The sequence below is a fragment of the Siphateles boraxobius genome, unplaced genomic scaffold (genome assembly GCF_051911475.1).
Source record: "Siphateles boraxobius isolate OS27281-9 unplaced genomic scaffold, OSU_SipBor_1 8, whole genome shotgun sequence".
NCBI classification, from domain to species: domain Eukaryota; kingdom Metazoa; phylum Chordata; class Actinopteri; order Cypriniformes; family Leuciscidae; genus Siphateles; species Siphateles boraxobius.
In genome coordinates, this window is record NW_027509208.1 from 39,025,001 (window position 1) to 39,043,801 (window position 18,801).

General features: G+C 38.1%; 1 protein-coding gene across 4 annotated transcripts in view; it reads right to left on the reverse strand.

Annotated features, from left to right (window-relative positions):
• tfap2b (transcription factor AP-2 beta) overlaps positions 1 to 17,346 on the reverse strand; it is a 22,336-nt gene extending 4,990 nt beyond the window's left edge. Inside the window, exons 1-8 of one of the 4 annotated variants that reach the window (XR_013199848.1) lie at positions 17,002 to 17,261; positions 14,351 to 14,803; positions 12,918 to 12,975; positions 10,842 to 11,061; positions 10,468 to 10,586; positions 9,769 to 9,910; positions 5,249 to 5,793; positions 1 to 56 (exon numbers count right to left, since the gene is read on the reverse strand). The exon at positions 1 to 56 is cut by the window's left edge and continues 6 nt beyond it. Coding sequence is in view for 2 of the 4 variants with exons in the window: in XM_077219411.1 (XP_077075526.1) it covers positions 5,493 to 5,793; positions 9,769 to 9,910; positions 10,468 to 10,586; positions 10,842 to 11,061; positions 12,918 to 12,975; positions 14,351 to 14,803; positions 17,002 to 17,082 (1,374 nt within the window). In the remaining 2 variants the exon portion in view is untranslated. Of the gene's footprint in view, positions 57 to 3,806; positions 5,794 to 9,768; positions 9,911 to 10,467; positions 10,587 to 10,841; positions 11,062 to 12,917; positions 12,976 to 14,350; positions 14,804 to 15,129; positions 15,487 to 17,001 lie in introns of those variants that run through there. The other 3 variants (XR_013199849.1, XM_077219411.1, XM_077219412.1) reach the window with 3 other exon arrangements.
• Between the last annotated feature and the right edge of the window lie 1,455 nt (positions 17,347 to 18,801).

An 18,801-nucleotide genomic window follows, 5' to 3' on the forward strand; every position in this document is an offset into this window, starting at 1 on the left:
TGAGCTCCTTCATGTTCTTGCTTTGAAACTCTCATTGAACCTCAGTGTGGAAGGAGCTGTTGGGGTAAAAGCATGGTGAATGAGGAGGTCATGGGAGGTGTTTTGATTCAATGAAGCATTAACAGAACTGAAGTTATGCATACAGAGACTGTACGCCCCAACCATTAACGACATCATGCTCAGTTAATGAAAGATTACATTGATTAACCATTCACTACTGCAAGAGGCCTGCATTTACATTTAGTCATTTAGTGGATGCTGTTATCCAAAGCCACTTACAAATGAGTAAACTCACAAGCGGTTTATCAAACAGGAGTCAATAATAGTGCTGCAATTTAGAGTTTCAAAAGTGAATCTGTAGGAAAGCAGTTTTTCTAGTTTGTTTAAATGCAGTGCCTGTTTTATTAGCAAGTGCTTGCAAAAGAAGTACGTCTTTAGCCATTTCTTAAGGGCTGTGATGCTCTCTGCATGCATGGGCATTATTTATTGTGTGATATTTTATTATAAAATACTTCAATTTGTAGAAAGTTTTTTTCATTAATATAGGCTAACACTTTATGTTAATGGTCCCTTTTGAACATTCTGTTAAGTAGCTTTGCAACAACATGTCAACTAACTCACATTAGAGTATTAGTTTATATTAACTGGCATGGTGATTGGAACAAATTCACACTTATTTTGCCATTTCAGTTTGTTGGTCAGTTTATATCGCTATTCATTTGTGACGTAGGCTATTAGACACATTCATCAAAGTGAACGATAACAAAACCTAACCTTATTGTTGAGTTGTTGGCTATTATTTAATGTGCTGTAAAATGCAATTTTGCTAACTTTGATAATACTTGGAAAAAAAATTAGGCTATTTCACATTTCCGGGTTTCTCAAATGCCAAGACGTCATAGTTGGGCAAACTTCTATAGCAGTGAATGAGAGGACACATTAAATGTATTTTTTGTGTTCCATTTGATATAGTATTTTCAAAACTTTTAAAAAGAGGTAAAACATAGAGAGAGAGATTGTTAACGGCAGTCAGAAGAGAGAAAGATGTCAACTTTACCATCACTTCCACAGCCGGTAGCCTATCAGAAACGCCCTCACAGCAGCGTAAACTAGTTTTTTTTTTTTTTGTAATTTGATGCAAAGGTAATATAATAGGCTACTAAGTATAGTGTCATAAATTTACTTTTTTTTTAAATGACAATATAAAAAAACGTTTGCAGGATTTACATGCTGATGAACGTTCAAACGCGTCATCACAGTGAGTGTGTGAAAAAAGGCGCGCAAAATGATTGACAGAGCGCGTTTATGATTGGTTAAAGTTTTATGATTGGCTGAAAAAGCGGGTGCTCCCTGAGGGAGATTTGATATCTCAGGACACTTATTTCAGTGCTATCTCAGGTAGAGGAGCATGTGTTTGCTATTCCAAAATAATCGCTTACAGAACCTTTAAACTCCCTGATGAGACACTTTGCTTTTGATGTCCCTCGTCCACTGTGGACGCGTGTCATTGCCGTAGTAATCGCATATTTCCGTTTGTTTATCAGCGTGTTGTTTTGTCTTTTCCAAATAGTGACTGAAGTGGGGGTAGGCTAATATTAAAAACGCCTCGATTTTTACCACAGGCTGTGTCACGCTCAACGGGCTTTGACAAGCTCGCGCGCTGCTTATTATTCATGACGATCTCGAGCTGTTTCGGGATGTTGAATAGCCTATAATAATAATAATACACAGAGAGAGAGAAAACAGCTCAGGATCAAATGGGCCAATTCTCCACGCCTGACACCAACTGACGCCGAACGGTCGGATCGTGCCAGCCGCTCCCGTGATAATGAGCGGGATTTGTTAAACAGTAAATTAATGAATAATGAAATATCCAGGTTGATCAGTTAGGCTCGCGCTGCCTGCGGTCATCACGCCTCGAGCAGGAATTACGCGCGCCCGGCGCGTGTCTGGATAAACCATTTTTACAGTCCATTGCGTGACAGCGAGCACGGGGACCTGGAAGCTCAGACAAAGCTCTTCTTCCTCCTCTCATCCCGAAAAAAATAATATGATGAAAAACAGACAAAAAGAACAACAAAAAATTGTAGTCTTAGAATGCAATAGGCCTATCTGTTCCACCTCAGATCCATTTTAGTGATCAAGTCAGGCCTGACTGAGGTCTATCAGGCAATCGATATTTTATGTTTTGGCATTCTATTCATGCCATTGTGGTTTACCTTTCCCTCTTTTAAAGATAAAGGATCATAAAGGATACAATTTATTTTTAATGACCGATTTTCAACTTAGCCTATATGGCTTCAAACAATCATGAATGTTTGGTTACAACTTTGGATAAAAGAGCTCAAAATTGTGTCAGTTGTTTGATACAATCAGGAGAGCTTTTATTTGGGCTATTGATATTATATAGCCCATTGGGCATTTTGTTGATGCACATTTGATTTGTTATGCTCTGGGAAAAAAAAACATCTACTGAATTTAGATGTGTATGCCTATATGATTAAAAAACAGCTATTGTTTAAAGTCAATAAGTAGGCCTATTATTGAGTAGGCTATAAAAATCAGTGATATTAGCTAGGCTATGGGTTTGGTCTTATTGTTTTTTTTCCTTCTTTTAGATGTAATGAGAACCGGGTTCGAGGGAAGGATGAAAGATCTCGGCTTGTGTTGTTTCAGGTCCCGTGGGTAAGAGGGAGGCTAGTCTTTTTTTTTTCTCCTGAAGAGAAATCTCGGAATCTCGTCGAGATCCACGTCGCTCGCGGACATGCGGGTGCTGCACCTGGGTCACAATACTTCACGCATGACGAGTCACGCGACGGAACCCGCAGGCCACGCGCTCCTCCGCATTAAATACACCAGCGTTAGCTGATTCGCGCGGGGTCTGACCGGCGGCCGGGATATGAGTTCACTTTACTGCCACGACCGCGGACACACGCCTTCAAGGAATTGTTTTCGATCATTCTTTGCTTGCCTTGAAACGAGACAGGAAGCAGAATCAGAATTCTCATTTCCGTTTTACATTTACGATTCTTGTTGATTTCCGTTCTTGTGCTTATATTATAGCCCAAGTCAGCGTTTGATAAATGAAAATATTACGAATGTTTATGCAATGGTTAAAATATTCATAATCATTTTAGCCTAAAGGTCTTTTAATTACCGATTTTTACGTTTTAATATTTTTTACAAATAGCCTTCAATCTTCAGCTGATCCGTTTATGATTAGGCTATAAACAACGCTTAAGGTATGAAGTCATATTCTTACATAATATTGTTAATACAACTGACATTTAATTGAATGCAGTTTATTTATTTCTCATAGTATTACCTCCCTTAGTTCTGTTAGTTAACTATTAACAAAGTAAATATCCAAGGAACAGTTTAAAGAAAACATTTAAGCTATATATATATAGGCTATGCTTTGGGTGAAAACGTATTTGGGAGGTTTATGATTAAGTAATTTATTTTCTAAATTCTGTAGGCTAATTACTAATTATGAAAAAACTAATGATGTTGTTTTTTTCTGAAATAAAATAAAACAGCATATCTTTTGCAAATTCAATGTTGTAAAATGTGACACTGTTGCCTGACAGATCGACTTTGTCTAAAAATTTACTTTTATGGAAATAAAATGATTACTAATGATAGGGCTCAGTGAACATAGCTTATTATTAATCTGATATGTAGCCTAATAGTTATTATGGATGTAGGCACTTTTTTATTAAAACTACTTAAACGTTTTTGAACTGTCATCGTTGTCTATGCACGAAACAAGAACATAAGGGGTTAACCAACCACACTGCAACACCTACAATAAAACACACGTTTTATTCTTATTTCGAGGTAAATGAAAATCACCAGACAAGAACCAACTTCTAGCCTTCACCACATAACACCGTATCTATGAAACAAAAAATACAAGATGCTATCTAAAACAAGCGTTCACCCACGCACAGAGACAGTCACAGATAGACGACCCAGTCTATTCCTATGTACATACGCCCATTAAATTAAGCATAAATAAATATATACAAACATAAATAAAAGAGCCTTCCTCGCACAGTAAACCAAATATTAACTTTGACAGACAGGCTATAATCCAGCTTGCGGGACTGAGAAAGTGCGTGCCCACGCCGGTTGAGGTGAGCGCGTAATAGCTGCGCGTGGCCGTGTCCCAGCACGCGCGGTCACCTGTCCTTTCCTCAGTTTTATGCAGACCCTTTTAAGTCTGTTTTCAAAAGTTTTTTTTTTTGTTTCTTGACGCTGCCAACACCACGGTCAAAGCAAGCTTCAATTCAGCTGATGTAGGGTTGTAAAACAAATAATCCATATTTAGGTCATAAAATGTGTTTTCTTTGTCGATGTTGATTTGAGTCTGAGTAAATGTTAGTATACATTTAAATAAAATACATAAGCAACAGATGAAATGTCATTTGGTCAGCTAAGATGATTGCCATGTTAAAAGTGAAAATGCCCTCACTCCTCACGTTTTTTACAACCAAATGGCCAAGACAGCACTAGCAAGAGCAGTTTCAAATACAAAGAAATACAACCAAAACACACAAAATTGATCTCATGTTCATTTCTCTTTCGTGCATTTTTGTATACAAGCTATTCTGAATATTGCCCGAGGTGTTTGAAAGAATATGTTAAATCTCAGAGTTTTGGTTTGTAATCTTTATATGAATAATCAGTCTGAGAACTTCATTTGTAATGAATTGCTGTGATTATAACGTATATGTGAATCTTTGTCATAGATCATACTATGGATGTAATATCAGTGATGGACTGTAACGTAACTAGCATGATGCTTTATTGTAGCACATTTACAGCCTCTTTTTGGCTAACACTATTTCATTGCAATAAATGCAATAAAATCTCCTAGACTTGAATAAATTGTCTCTCTTTCAAGCAATGGACCGAATGTTTCACTTAACAACCGCTTTTGTCTTTTAAATACAGATGTTCATGTGAGTTTGTGTTACTGTAGTCTTGGCGAAGGCTGAATGGAATGTATTTAATATTGCAGAACTGTGCACCAATAATTGTATAATAATAATAATAATTAAATATAGTAGCTAAAAGTGTCTCCACCAATATCCCAAGCAAACCTGTCCTCTCATGTGCTGGCCATTACACCGATGAACACTCAAATATTAGGTATCAGATCAATGATCATGTGTGTAAAGGACAGCCTGCGTCTAACATCATGTAAAATGTCAAATGTTTATACACAAAAACACACACTCACAAACACTCCTTGAATATGTTCACACTCGCACACCAATGAGATGAAGATGGTGAACGTTTCACGGCAGACTCATGTCCTCCAGTCTCTTGTATCGTATCGTATCGTTCCTTTCGTTTTCCCGTGATCTGTTGTCCAATCTCCACCTTCAACCCAGAATGTAAAACGCAATGTCATAAAACTAGAGTTTATAGAATCTCTGAACATCTCCAATGACTCTCCCTCCTTGATATCGTATTTCCACAGTTCATTTCCTGTGTTTTTCCTCTTTCTCTCCGCCTTTGGAGCCGGGTCCGTCTACAGATGTGTGTCGGTTGGAAGTGGGGTTGTTCAAGAACATCTTGTCGAGGCCTTTAAGGGCTTCAGTCAGGTAATTCTGCAAAGCCGTGAGGGCGGCGCAGATGGCTGGAGAACCAAACCCGTGCGTGATGAAGCTAAAGTGTGACAGGCAGCTCTGGATTCCTGGCTCCAGGATGGGCGAAGGCCGAGAGTTTCCTAATGGAGTGCGATCCTGAGCCAACAGGTCCGTGAACTCCTTACACAACTGCCTGAGAAGAGAGGAAGAGAAGACCATTCAAATCACAGACCATACAAAGAAACACAACCCGTTCATTTCTCTTTCTTGCATTTCCATAGACGAGCTATTCTCAATATTCCCGAGGTGTTAAAAAGAATGTGTAAAAGTAAAAGCTTATAATCTGTTTATGAATAGTCAGACCGAGAACTTAATTTGTAATGAATTGCTGCGATTATGCAAAGTATATGTGAGTTTTATGGTTTGTCAGAATACGGTGAATCTTTGTCTTAGATCATACTATGGATGGAACATCAGTGATGGACCGTAACCAGCATGACGTTTTGTTGTAGCACAGAAATTTGCACAAGAGAGACAATGTGTTTAATTACAAGGGAATCCTGCCGTTGCGGCCAGAGAGTTTACTATAAATGAAGAATTAGAGGCTAATTTGAAGTGAAATACACTTCTGAGCAATAATTACTTATTATAATTCTCACAGTGGGAAAAAAATATAATGCTCCTTTCAATAATGCACTAAATCCATATGCCGTCTGATAACTTTTTGGTTCTATATACTGTTAAAATAAAGCTTCTTTATTGGCATTTCCATGAAGAACTTTTAACATCCATGGAACTTTTCCATTCCACAAAAGGTTCTTCTATAGTGGAACATTTTCTTTGAATTATTAAAATGTTAATAAAAAAAAGGTTATTTTTAAGACCTGTTGAATGAAAGGTTCTTTAGGGAACCAAAAATGGTTCTTCTGTGGGATCACTGTGAAAACCCCCTTTTTTTTGGAACCATTATTTGAAAGAGTGTATTGTGGGTATTGTTGTGTTTATTGTTGCTTGTCTCATGTGGAGTGTCTGTACAAGGTCACTGGATGAACTTTCTTATTCTGTTCACTTTAGTCTAGAAGGAAAGGTTCTGTTTAGTATTTTGTTTTAATTCATCTTTCAATGAAACAGCTCATAATAAAATAAATAAATAAATGACCCATTAAACATGAAAGTGTTATGCAATCATTTGAGACATTTCTCATTTTATAAAAGGATGTATTTGATATATTAAATATTTGTTTCTAAGTGTACGCCTAAAAAAATGTTTTTCTTTGCAAAGCCGTAGAAGAACCATTTTTTTTGTTCCCCAAAGAACCTTTCAGTCAACTGTTCTTAAAAGAATTGTTTTCTTAGTGAGAAGAACATTTAATAACCAAAAGAACACTTTTTACTAAAAATAACCTTTTGTGGAATGGAAAGGTTCCATGGATGTTACTGGTTCCATTAGGAACCATCGATGCCAGTAAAGAACCTTTATTTTTAAGAGTGTGAGGGAAAAGTTATAGCCAAATGCTCCTTTAAAGATTTTAATAATGCACTAAATTTCATATATGCTGTCGGTCTGGTAAAATTCTTTCTATGATATGTTCGTTCTCTATAGAAAATGTGTATAGTTGCTTGTCTCATGTTGAGTGTCTGCAAGGAACATATAAATAGAGGAACTGCATTTCTTATTCTGAAATAATGTCGACTTAAAATGCCAATAAATGCACAAGATTTTGCCAATGGGTCAGTGTGGGGTCTAGACATGCTCTGCCTATCGCAAGACTAGTCATGTGGGTTTGAGGATCAATCACAGATGCTAGTATTAACTGTTTCCTATCCAATTCCTTCACCATCTACACAGCTGTGATCCAATCAGAGAATGTCATGACATTTTTCCTGGCACATCAAGCATGGCAAATTCTTTATTCACATTTATCAGGACATATCATAAGGTTTGTGCTTGATCTTCTGTATCAGTTAAGGAAAAGCGACCTGCTCGCTCATGGATTACAGCATACATTTTTCAAGAAATGAATTTAAGTCATAAGCTGAACAGACGCCAAGCCTGATTCTATTAAAAAGCCCACAACGGAAGATGTCAACTTACTGCCATGGATATTCCTACTTATTTCTTTATATATAAATCTACATATTCTTTTAACTTTGTGTGAAATATTGATTATAAAGGAGAACCTCATACATAATATCAAAGCCACATTATAACTCTGAAAACCCTCATCCATAAATTAGCAACACTGTGACTTTAGCATTTGGACATTTATGATGAAATAGATAGAATTAGAAAACAATGAATGAAAACTTTCAATATGTGAGACTCTCACTGATCGAACAGTAAAACACAAAGGATTACAATAGCACTGTGAAATAAAAAAGATCAATAAGTTATGACAACATGTTTTTATATTGCTTTAACTCATCAAAGTAAATTTTAATAAGTTAATACGTTTTAATTAAATTAAGTTTAACAGATTTTAAATGTTCAACTTTTTTGTTATACAAGATTCAACAATTTTTTTAAATTAAGTTTATTGCAATTTAAGTTGAAATGACTTAAAACATCCAAGTTGATTGTACTTAATTTAAGGCAGCAGGCTAGCACTTTTTTTTTTTACTGTGTATCAGGCCCGTGTTTGTGTCTCAATGTCTCGAATAATCATGATGTGATTGTTTAATACATTCTTAATTATCTTGAGTAATAGAAAACACTTAGGAAAACAGGTGCTCTGACAGGTTCAGTAGCTCTGTTGTGTCCCTGGGAATCATGGGTAAAATACTTATTTCTCATCCCCCAATCACATTGTGACCAAAAAGTCTCCAAAAATATTTCTGCAAAATATTTGTTTTATTTTTTTTTAACAAAAAGTGTAACATCTACTTTAAATGAAACTCTCCAGAGTTCATTGTCCATACATAAGAAAAGAGATACAGAACTTTATATCCTCAGAGCAAAGTCTGCATATTTCTGCTTCTGAAAGCAAAGCCCATACATTAGAATAAAGCCATCAATTTAACTTCCAGTCTACTGGGAGTGTGTCTTTATCTGTCATTACCGCGGAATATGCCGTTCTCAGCGTGTTTCACTTCCTGAAAGAGGTAGTGCACTAAATATTCATGCCTTTCTTGCTTTGGGGAATCATATATGAGAAAAAATACAGTCAGAACTTTTAGTCATGTGCCCAGATGGCCTGACATACCAATGACCTTTCAACATTTGACCTCCACATGTCTAGTGCTTACAGTTTAAATATGGATCTTGTGATTATTGTGACCAAAGTATGATCCTATATTAATATTATCAGCAAGATCATTCATATTCTCTGCTCTTTAACACTTGCAGCATTAAAGTCACTTGATTCATTGTAAAATATTTTGAAAAAATGCACGACAAAACATGAATGCATATTCAAATCGTATGGTTTTAACAGCATGTAGGCTATCCAAACGTCCTTGTGTAATCTGTTCATATTATAATAATAATGCATTGAGGTGTAACGTAAGAAACCGAGCGAACGATCACACTTCAATCTCTAAAAGGTCATTTGTGACAAACAGTTCAAATGCCTCCAACTGGCAGTGTTAGAGAGCCCTGCTGCGGCATCTGCAGTTGTCTGGGCTTGTCAGATTTTGACCCACATTCGCTTTCACGTCTCAGAACCACAAACAGTCTTGTTGTCCAGTCGGGAGAGCGCAGCGCGCGGAGTGCCCGAGGCGCGTGCAGGGGCGGGGGCGGGGGCGCGAGCGCGGGCTGACTGACGGGACTTTGACAGACAGACTGTGAAAGGAGAGGCGAGGGAGGAGGGATGACCTTAGGCAAAACTTCAAGGGGAAAGCTGGCACTTTAAGACTTGAAACATTTCACTTAAATATAATGAGTTTCTAGCTCGGTGCCAGGCTAAGATGGATAAGAGACGCGTGTTTCTGCTGGGCCTGAACTGCCTCATTAGAAACCAGCTAAACGTGTCAAAACGCACCAGGCACTAAGCGGACAGCCATCAAAACGACACACTCCCCAGCAATCCGTGATGGATTCCGCATTCACCTCTAAATGTGGCTACACATTTGCTCAAGCGGATCCCAGCTTCTGTTCCAGTGAAAGCAACGAATGCATAAATATCACTTAAGCATGCAACAAACACGTTGTGACACGTATACTACGTACTTTGTGGCGAGCAGCATGTTCTTCCTCGAGTGCAGTTCGTTTGGATCTGTGTGTTGTCTGTTCAAATATTCAGACACGGCCTTTGTAGGAAATTCAGTTTCACAAATGTAGCCAAAGTCCCGAGCCAAATGAACAGCTTCTCCTGGACATGAAAAATAAATACAATATAGTAAAAGGGAATTACTGGGATACTGCACATTTTCGCATAAAATATTTTATTGGCTAGCCTACTAAATTACAGCCGTAGCAGCCTAGCTGCAATTGAACTCAACTGGAGGGAGAGATTAACCCAATGAAAAATTGTGTAGCAGCATCAATAAGACAGTCACTCAACAATAATTATATGAAATTAGCTATACTGGGTAAAATTTCGTTTTTAGTGCTTTTCCATCTGTTAGCTTATTTGCGCTGCATTAAGCAAGATAAGAAAAGCAGATTGTAGAAACTCTCTAAGCAATAAAATTGCATTTTGCATCCTGATAGTGCTTCATTTTTTCATGTAGGTTTAAATTTTAGCCTATTATCTAAGATGCACGATTAAACAGATCAACTTTAACGTTCCGATTAAAAAAGAAATAGCCTTCAATTGGAATTGGTGATTATTTGATGAGACTAAACTCCCAAACACATAGAAAAAATGGAGGATATGAAGAAAAGAATCAGTGAACATGGGAATCAGAATCAGATTTCCTGCTTTACCTTCTACTAGAGACGTCAGTAAAGTGACATTCGCTGCTTTGCGTCTCCCCGCGGGCAAATTCAAGCCGATTTTCTCCAGCTTTTCCCTCAGTGATCTACCGCCATTTTTCGACTTCGCTCTGATCAGAAAATGGATAATTAGATATGTTTCATTACGGATTGACAGCATGAAAAGGTATAATTCAAAACTAGATATCTTATTGGCAGTAATTAAAAAAAAAAAAAAAAACGCTAAGTCAGAAAATGCTTTTGAGTGCACTGAGTTTCTAATTGAATGTAAGATTTTTTTATAGGCCTATATTCTTAATTTTTTTTGCCTTTAATGCATTGACCTCTACACTGCTTATGGATTCTGGCGGATATGATGTTCTCACCTCCGCAAAACCCCGCCAAGCAAAGAAGCGTTCAGGCACTCTGGCGGAGAGAGGCGTCGTTGGACCTCGCCAACAGTCACTTTATATTTGGATGTGGAGCTGAGAAGCGACAGGCGTCCGGGAACCGAGCAGAAAACCTCGTTCGCGTTCACGGAGATCCCGCCGATCAGACCGTCTTTGTTCATCATCAGAGAAGCGACGCTCTTGTGAGGAACTGGAACTGTGAGAGAGAATCAAAGAGAAAATTGAGCTATAGACCAAAACGTTACTCACATTTAACTACTGGGAATGATGGTCGCTTTACACTAGCTGTGTACTTGCTTCACTAAATGACCCCAGCGATAAAACAGGAGGTCTTACTATTTTAAAACAATGTCTAGACTAGTTACAGACAGCCTGTGAGAATATTATGTAATGTAAAATCTTGGCACATGGCAGCGCCGTGAGCTCGAGCCCTCGGCTGGCCAGGGTCACCCCGCACGCGCCCGGAGCTGCCAGCGCGTGCTCCTGTTTTCATACGTAAATTCCACGTTCAATAGAAAGCAAGCCAGATTTGTCCAGAAATTCAAACAAGCGTGGAAAGCCTGCAGTTTATGGGCCATTATTTATGGACGTTTTAACGGTCATCATCATCGTAAATTTTTCAACATTTATGTAACCTACATTTATAACACTATACTTTGTATTGAATTACCTTTGCATAAGACAACCCGCTGTGATTGTGTTTCTGTGGGAGTGACGTTATCAATCTCTATTTTTTCCCTCTTTTGGAAGTGTGAAAACACTAGTGTGGAGTTTTACTTTGTCTATTTGAGCAAATGGGAACACGAAAATTATATTTAATGTAGTCTCTCATTAGAAGTGTACCTATTTATGACGACTTCCGCTTCTGAGAAACCCGGAAATGTGGAAAGGGTCAATTGTTGTTCAATTAATGGTGTTATCTAAGCATGTTGCCAACTGTAGCCTATATAAATATCATCAATGGTGTTATATTGAAAAGGAATGTGGATTCCATGATCCAGTTTGTAAGGTTAGCAATAATAGTAATAATATTTGATGTGATTGAGATTAGGTTTTTTTTCCCAATTCAGTCACACTTTCCTATTAGCTTTTGTTTCCACATTGGCATTTCAACACTACTAGCCTACGCTCATTTGTTGTATTATCGATTGTTAATGGACACAAGCTAATAACATTAACCACTTATTTTTCACCCCCCAAAAAACACACACTCTCACACGCTGACCGTCAAAGGACGTAAGCGCTAATGGGGTAACGAGCGCGCGTGCCCGCGGAGATCTCTACAGGGGATAATAGAGAAAATGAGCTGTAAACGAGCTCACGAGATCTGTGCTCAGAAAACCATCCATCACAGCGCCCACTTAAAGGCCTTCTCTTCTGGGAGGCCCGTGTTCCGTTAACTAGATTACCGGCAAACGTCCCTCATAACGGACACATATTAACACGAGCCCAGGGAGTGTTGCTGGAGCTCTTATGACTGCATGGACGCCTTATCTCAGAGTAAATATGTCAAAACCTCCGTGGAGAAATTATATCAACAAACTGGTGCTGAAATGTCGATTTTACACAGTCATGTTTCCGATATTTGTCCAAGAAAAAATTAGATAGGCATACATAAATCTGGAATTTGCCCTAGCCATTCTGTGTTAATAATAGGCCTATGAATAAAATAAAAAAGACAGCTGATAAGAACTAGGCCTACGCCTTCAACGATGGTCACATTTATTTCTAAATACGTTATAGTTCGATCCAGTATAGCCTATGTGATTTTAAAATAATATTTAATGGCCTCCAATTCCACTTGCTTTGACTGGGCGTCCAAAGTAATATAGCCAGGTGACATCATCTGAATACCAGATGTAGTTCAGCGCATGCGTAAAGGGGTGTGATAAGGTGTGTTCACCTGAAATGACTTTTTGCCCTAAATCCATAAAGCAGTGATTATTTATACCTGCTCGTTTTCCAAAACGGTGCTGTTGTTAATTACAAATATAAAAGTATCAAATTAACGTAAATACTGACAATAATTCTTCCAGCTATTTTCTCATTTACCTTTTTTAATGACTGACTGGTCCAGGATGTTCATCCCGCCGTTTGCGTCCTCCAAAGCCTAAAAAGACATCATAATGTGAAAGCATTTAACATTTGAACAAAAGCCACAACCAATTATAAAAATTCACATAACTTCAGGACATTGACATTTTGTTTAGTTTAGAAAATGAAAGCGAATTCGACCAGAGATATTGCCAAAAAAAAAAAAATGAAATACATTTCAGGAGCAAAAAAAAAAAAAAAAAAAAAAAAATCGGATCCAAATAGTAAGCAGTAGCAATTCTGCTTCTTTTTTAATATTTTTTTTTGTATTAAGTTTAGGTCTCATATTTCCCATTGTTTCCACTTATTTGTCCAGAATTAAAATGTTTCCATTTAAGTTTTCTAAATGAGTTTTATTAATGGTCCTGCTTTCGTCAGGAAACGTAGACTAATCTGGATTTAATTGAAACAAAATAATAAATTCTAAACAAAATCTTCCTTAGTCAAAAAAAAAAAAGAGTCAGATGTCAGTTTTATAATTATTTTGGGAAGAGAGTCAGACAGTCATTATCCAGTCAACTGAACGGGGACAGGCCTTGTCTAAAAATGTATATTACCCAGAAACTTGTCAAATGACGAAATTAGACATGATGTGTGCAGAGAAATATCGATCAAAAAACAGATGGTTAGAAATGTGAACCCAGCAGACGAAGCCTTAACAGATTTGCTGTTTGTAATGTTTTCATTCCATTGCAACAATTATTTTCAGTTAACGCAAGTTTTCCCTCCTTAATCCTTTTAAATATTATTTATCACGTAAATTAAAATGTGTTTGCACGGCAACAAATTATTGAATAACAAGCAAGCCTTTAGGGTATTTTAAATATTAAGATAGTTTTGACTCCTTTTATTAATAGGATATTGTTCAGGAAAGAATTCAATCTGTTAAAATATTTAACATGTCAACGAAAATGTCAACAGGTCAGAAAACACCCTGAAAATATAGGCTAGAGTTGTCATAATAGAGCTGTGCTTCAATTATTTAAAACAGTATGGGGGAAAAAATCAAAACTAAATTAATTCGTTAAATAAAATGATTAGCTCATCTTAACTGCAAAATAAAAATATAGGCTACTCCAAAGGATTTATTCCACGTCTCTGTGCAATTTCTACGCTGTAAACAAATACTGTTGGTTTAACTCAAAAAGTAGTAACCTGGTTGCCATAACATTGAAAGTACATTAAAATTTAAAAACGGGTTAATACAATGAAGGAGATTGGTTTAATCAACAGAAACTCAAAATATGATGTTATCTGAACCACATAAATTATCTAAATTGATTTGACAAAAGAAAAAATGTTGTGATAACAAAGCAAGAAAACATTTTTTTACAGTGTATCCTCCAAAAATAGGTTGTTGTCCAAGCCAAAAATCATAAATCATAACCAACCTGCACATCCTCCATGCCGTGCGCCAGGCCGTGAAGGGACAGTCCGTCTCCCATGCCCTCGAGCCCGTGATGTGCGGAGTGGAGCAGCACGTCCGGTCGGCGCACGGTCGAGTAGTCCCGCCGGGGGTCCAGACCCGAGAGCTGCGGTAAAGAAGCTCGAGGCTGCGGGAGTAAAGCTCCGCTCTCCGTGCCCACATCCTGCCGCTGACGGGAGCCCCACGGGTGCTGCTGGGGCTGGTGGAGAGCGTTCAGAGAGTACGGGTCACTGACGTGCGAGTACGGATCCTGACTCTGGTGATACGGCAGCGGCTGGTACGGCGGGGGAAAGTACGGTGGTTGGAAGTCCGAGGACGGTGTGTGTGAGAGCGGCGGAGCGCTGGAGTACGGACCCTGAGAGACCGAACCCAGCTGGGACAGTCTGGAACTGTGGCTCGGTACCCCATCATGGCGGTCCTTCAAACGGGAAGAGAATATAAACACGGTTACATGCGAATGCAAACATTTGGTTTAATGTTCTATTTGAGGAATAAAATAAACTTTTATGGATAGGCTACTGGACCGGATCCAACAATAGCCTATCGGAAGGGTATTTAGCAATATATGGGCGTCCGTAGCGACCATATAGGCTTTTAAAATATGAGTATTTTCCGACTGTATAACTCCTCAAAACATAAAAAATGGGGCAAAGGTATAATTAAACAGGTAACTACACGTCGCCTTTCCCACAGTGCGTTTTACAACGCAACAATTAAGTATATTGTTGGTGTTCTCAGACTCACCGTGGAATACGTGTGCACTAACATCTGTGCGGAAAAGCGCGAGCTCGCGGAGAGCAGAAGGACACGCACGATACACGCTCGCCTGAAGAAACGCGCTCCTTTCTCAACTCCTCATGACCACACACGGAACAAAAACTTGTTTTTTCAGCTCAAATGACTTCTCGTATATAGGAACCCTGTTGCTCCAGGTCTCGGTTGTGCTGTTCCCGATCCAGAGTGCGCAGTGCTTCGTCCGTTCACTCGCTACACCTCCTCAGAATAATTGTTATTCATGACTCCTCTAATATTGCGGGAATACTTAAAGCAGTGGAGAGCAGCGGAGCGTGAAGGCGCTGCTGCTGTAAGTGACGTTCATTCAGGAGGAGGAAACACTCGTGCTCTGTTTTATTCCCCTCTCGGTTTGAGGTCCGGTATGCACGGGTCTAGACCTCTTTCTTTTGCTATTGTTGTCTTTTCTGTTATTGTTGTGTGTGCAAAGTCCATTTATCTCCAGCCAGAACAAACGAATCTCCGGAATCAGCTGCTTTGAACAGGGCAGATGGACTGAGGCCTCATTCACAAGCACTATATACTCACATACTTTAATATGCATTATAACCCCTACATCAACTAGCTATTCTGACACTTACCATCCCAAACTCACAAGAGCAAATTCAGATTCCACCATAAGGCTCTTCCTTGAGTTAATAAAAAGAAGTCAGTTTACCTCTTGAAAAAAAATCAGTCTTTATACAACATTCACCATAACTAGCCAAATTATGCTCTTATTATTCCATACTCAATAGTTTCACATATCAACACATGCATGAGTGTTTAAGCAGGCCCAGGTCTTTGACACACACTAAAACGTTAACTTCACGGTAACAGCACTGCACTAATATGATAAAGCACTTGCGATGCATCATCGGGGTTTTGGCAACCTAACAAATTTGGTTGAACAATAAAATGGTTGAAGCAAAAAAACAAAACAGAGGCAGGTTTAAAAAAATGTACTTTTGCACCGGGTGAGATTTTAAAGTCCCCCACTAATAGAGCCCCATTAAACAGCTCGTATAATGGTCGATTTCACGGACTGGGGTCGAAGTGTTTAATTACGCGCGTGACGGTGACTGTGAGAGAAAAGCCATGTGTGACTCTCTGGGTCGGCATCCCGCGAGGCTTTTCCAAAAACCACCACGAGTCTCTCCCACGAGCTCGAGACCATTCAGGGGAATCCACGGGACTCCCACGCGTGACTCTGCGTCCTCTCCTTTTCTGGATTCTCTCTCTTATTAATACATCTATTGGACAGTCTCGAGAACATTTTTCAGTGCATAATTATTTTTTTCTTTTGTTTTTATGCTAATACTTAAATGCTTAAAATATCAAATTCAATACATAAAAAAAAAAACAATACAAATGCGTAAAAGGGTGCCTCGATTTTAAAAAAAGGTGTTTATTTTTAACAAATTTCTAAGGCTATCATTTACGTGGCTTACTGGGTAATAATATTAAAAACTCTCCAGGAAACAAATAAATTTTTTTTTAAAGGAAATAGAGTAACCTACTAAAAGTTACTACATAATAAAATGGTAAAACGGATTTAAGAATTATAGAAAAGACAAAATGTTTTTATATTAAATATATAAATATAAAGGCCTATCAATATCTTTTATAGCCCATATATATATATATATTTTATTAAACCTTTATCATTTGATTTTCTTCATTATTGTAATACATAAACCTCATATAATAAAATAGACAAATATTTTAGAAAAAAAAATCTAATCACGACCAGATGCAACGTAACTTTTGCCGTTATAGCTATAAATAAACCATACAGTGAAAAAAACACAGATGCGGATGCAGTTTGTAATATCTTCTCTTTACCTCGTATATATCTTCATACTTGACATTTTCCACCAGTTTCCACAGCATGTTCGCGCGCTGATCCCTGTATAACGAGTGCATTCATGTGAAGAGTGCAGATCTCAACTCTCTCTCTCCCTCTCTTTCTCTCTCTCTCTCACTCACTCACTGAAAACGTAAAGCTCATAGAAAAATCACCGATTCCCTTTCACTGTGTTCCTTCCTCTGCGTGTGTGCTCGTGCTGTAGCGCAGTTGATACAGTGAATGTCTAATGTTAAGTGTGTTGACTTTGGGTTGCATGTAAAGCTGCTGCGGGGGGATTCGCTGAGACTCCAGCTCCATCATCAACTGCAAATGAAATGAACGTTTAACAAACGCTGCAGTCTGCCATTTTACAGGGCTGAGTCAACGTGTGAACGTGGGATTTAAAGGAAACAGAATAAAAAGTATTCAACCACAAGAATTATAACCTCAAATAATCAATAGTTCTCTACATTATAAAAAAAAAAGTTGATGCCTTAAATTTTAAGTACAATCAACTTGGATCTTTAAGTTATTTCAACTTCAGTTACATTGAACTGACTTACATCTTGTATATCTTATTAAAAATAGTTGAAAATTGCTTAACTTATTTTAGTGTCAAAGCAATGTAAAAACATATGTAGTCATAACCTATTGATCATCTAATTTTTTACTGTGCAGTTTTGATATATAGTTTTATAAGTCATAAGGGTGAGTTCAGGCTGTTTAGGACACTTTTCTCTAGTCATCTCAATGGCAAAAAGTGTCCCAGTTAACCTGAATTCACCCCTATATAGGCTATATAAACAGTTGAAAAGGGAAATTATAGGTTGGTAAACTCTCAATTAAAGATATAGAAGGATAGCCAACTGTTTATTCACTGAATAAGAGAAATCAGAGGCTTTTGAATGATCAGTGTTTCGCTACAACTATCATATTTCTGTCAGTGCTGTAAGCAAACATCAGCTCAAAGCCAATCGCATGAAAGAAGCGAGGTCAGATGTCCACAGCTGTCTCTGATAAAGGCCTTCAGAAGCCTCGGTGAAGGTCCAGTGCGCCCCCTGCTGGTCACTGTCAAACTAATACTAGCCAACAAAAACAACGCTTCGGGTTGAGGCTTTGACTGCATGTAAATAGAATAACAAAACGTTTCAGAGGTTTTGCGGTACGGTCAAAGAGTTTTACTAAACTTCATGTAGGCTTCATGATATGAAACTTCATGGTTTGAAATTTCGGACATCCAAAAGGACTCAATCCGACTCGTGCAGAGTTAAGTCCCTGCCCGGTTCTATTACACACCTGCCTGTACTGATCCTACGCTAAGCCCCGCCCCTTGGATACTGTTGATTCTGAAGTCCATTAAGAGTTCTGAAACTAATCCATATGAATTGAGCGGTTTAGTCCAAACTTTCTGAAGAGACTCGATCGCTTTATATGATGAACAGAATTTAGTCTTTTATTCACATATAAACATCAATCAGCGAACATAAACAGAAGCTCAACCGAACCGTATTGACGCAGGAGATCAAACCTCATTGGTTCTTGAGGAAGCTCAAGCATGCTGCGTAACAGGAGAATGAACCTCTGGTTCTGGCACATCAAGCAAACACACCCCAACTGATGTGTGAGTTGATGAATGTTTATATGTGAATAAAAGCCTTAATATAATCTGTTCATCATATAAAGCAATTGAGACTCTTCTGAAAATTTGGACTAAATCGCTCAATTCATATGGATTAGTTTTACGATGTCTTTATGAACTTTTTGATGTTTGAAAGTGATAGTTGTGTAGCTGTCAT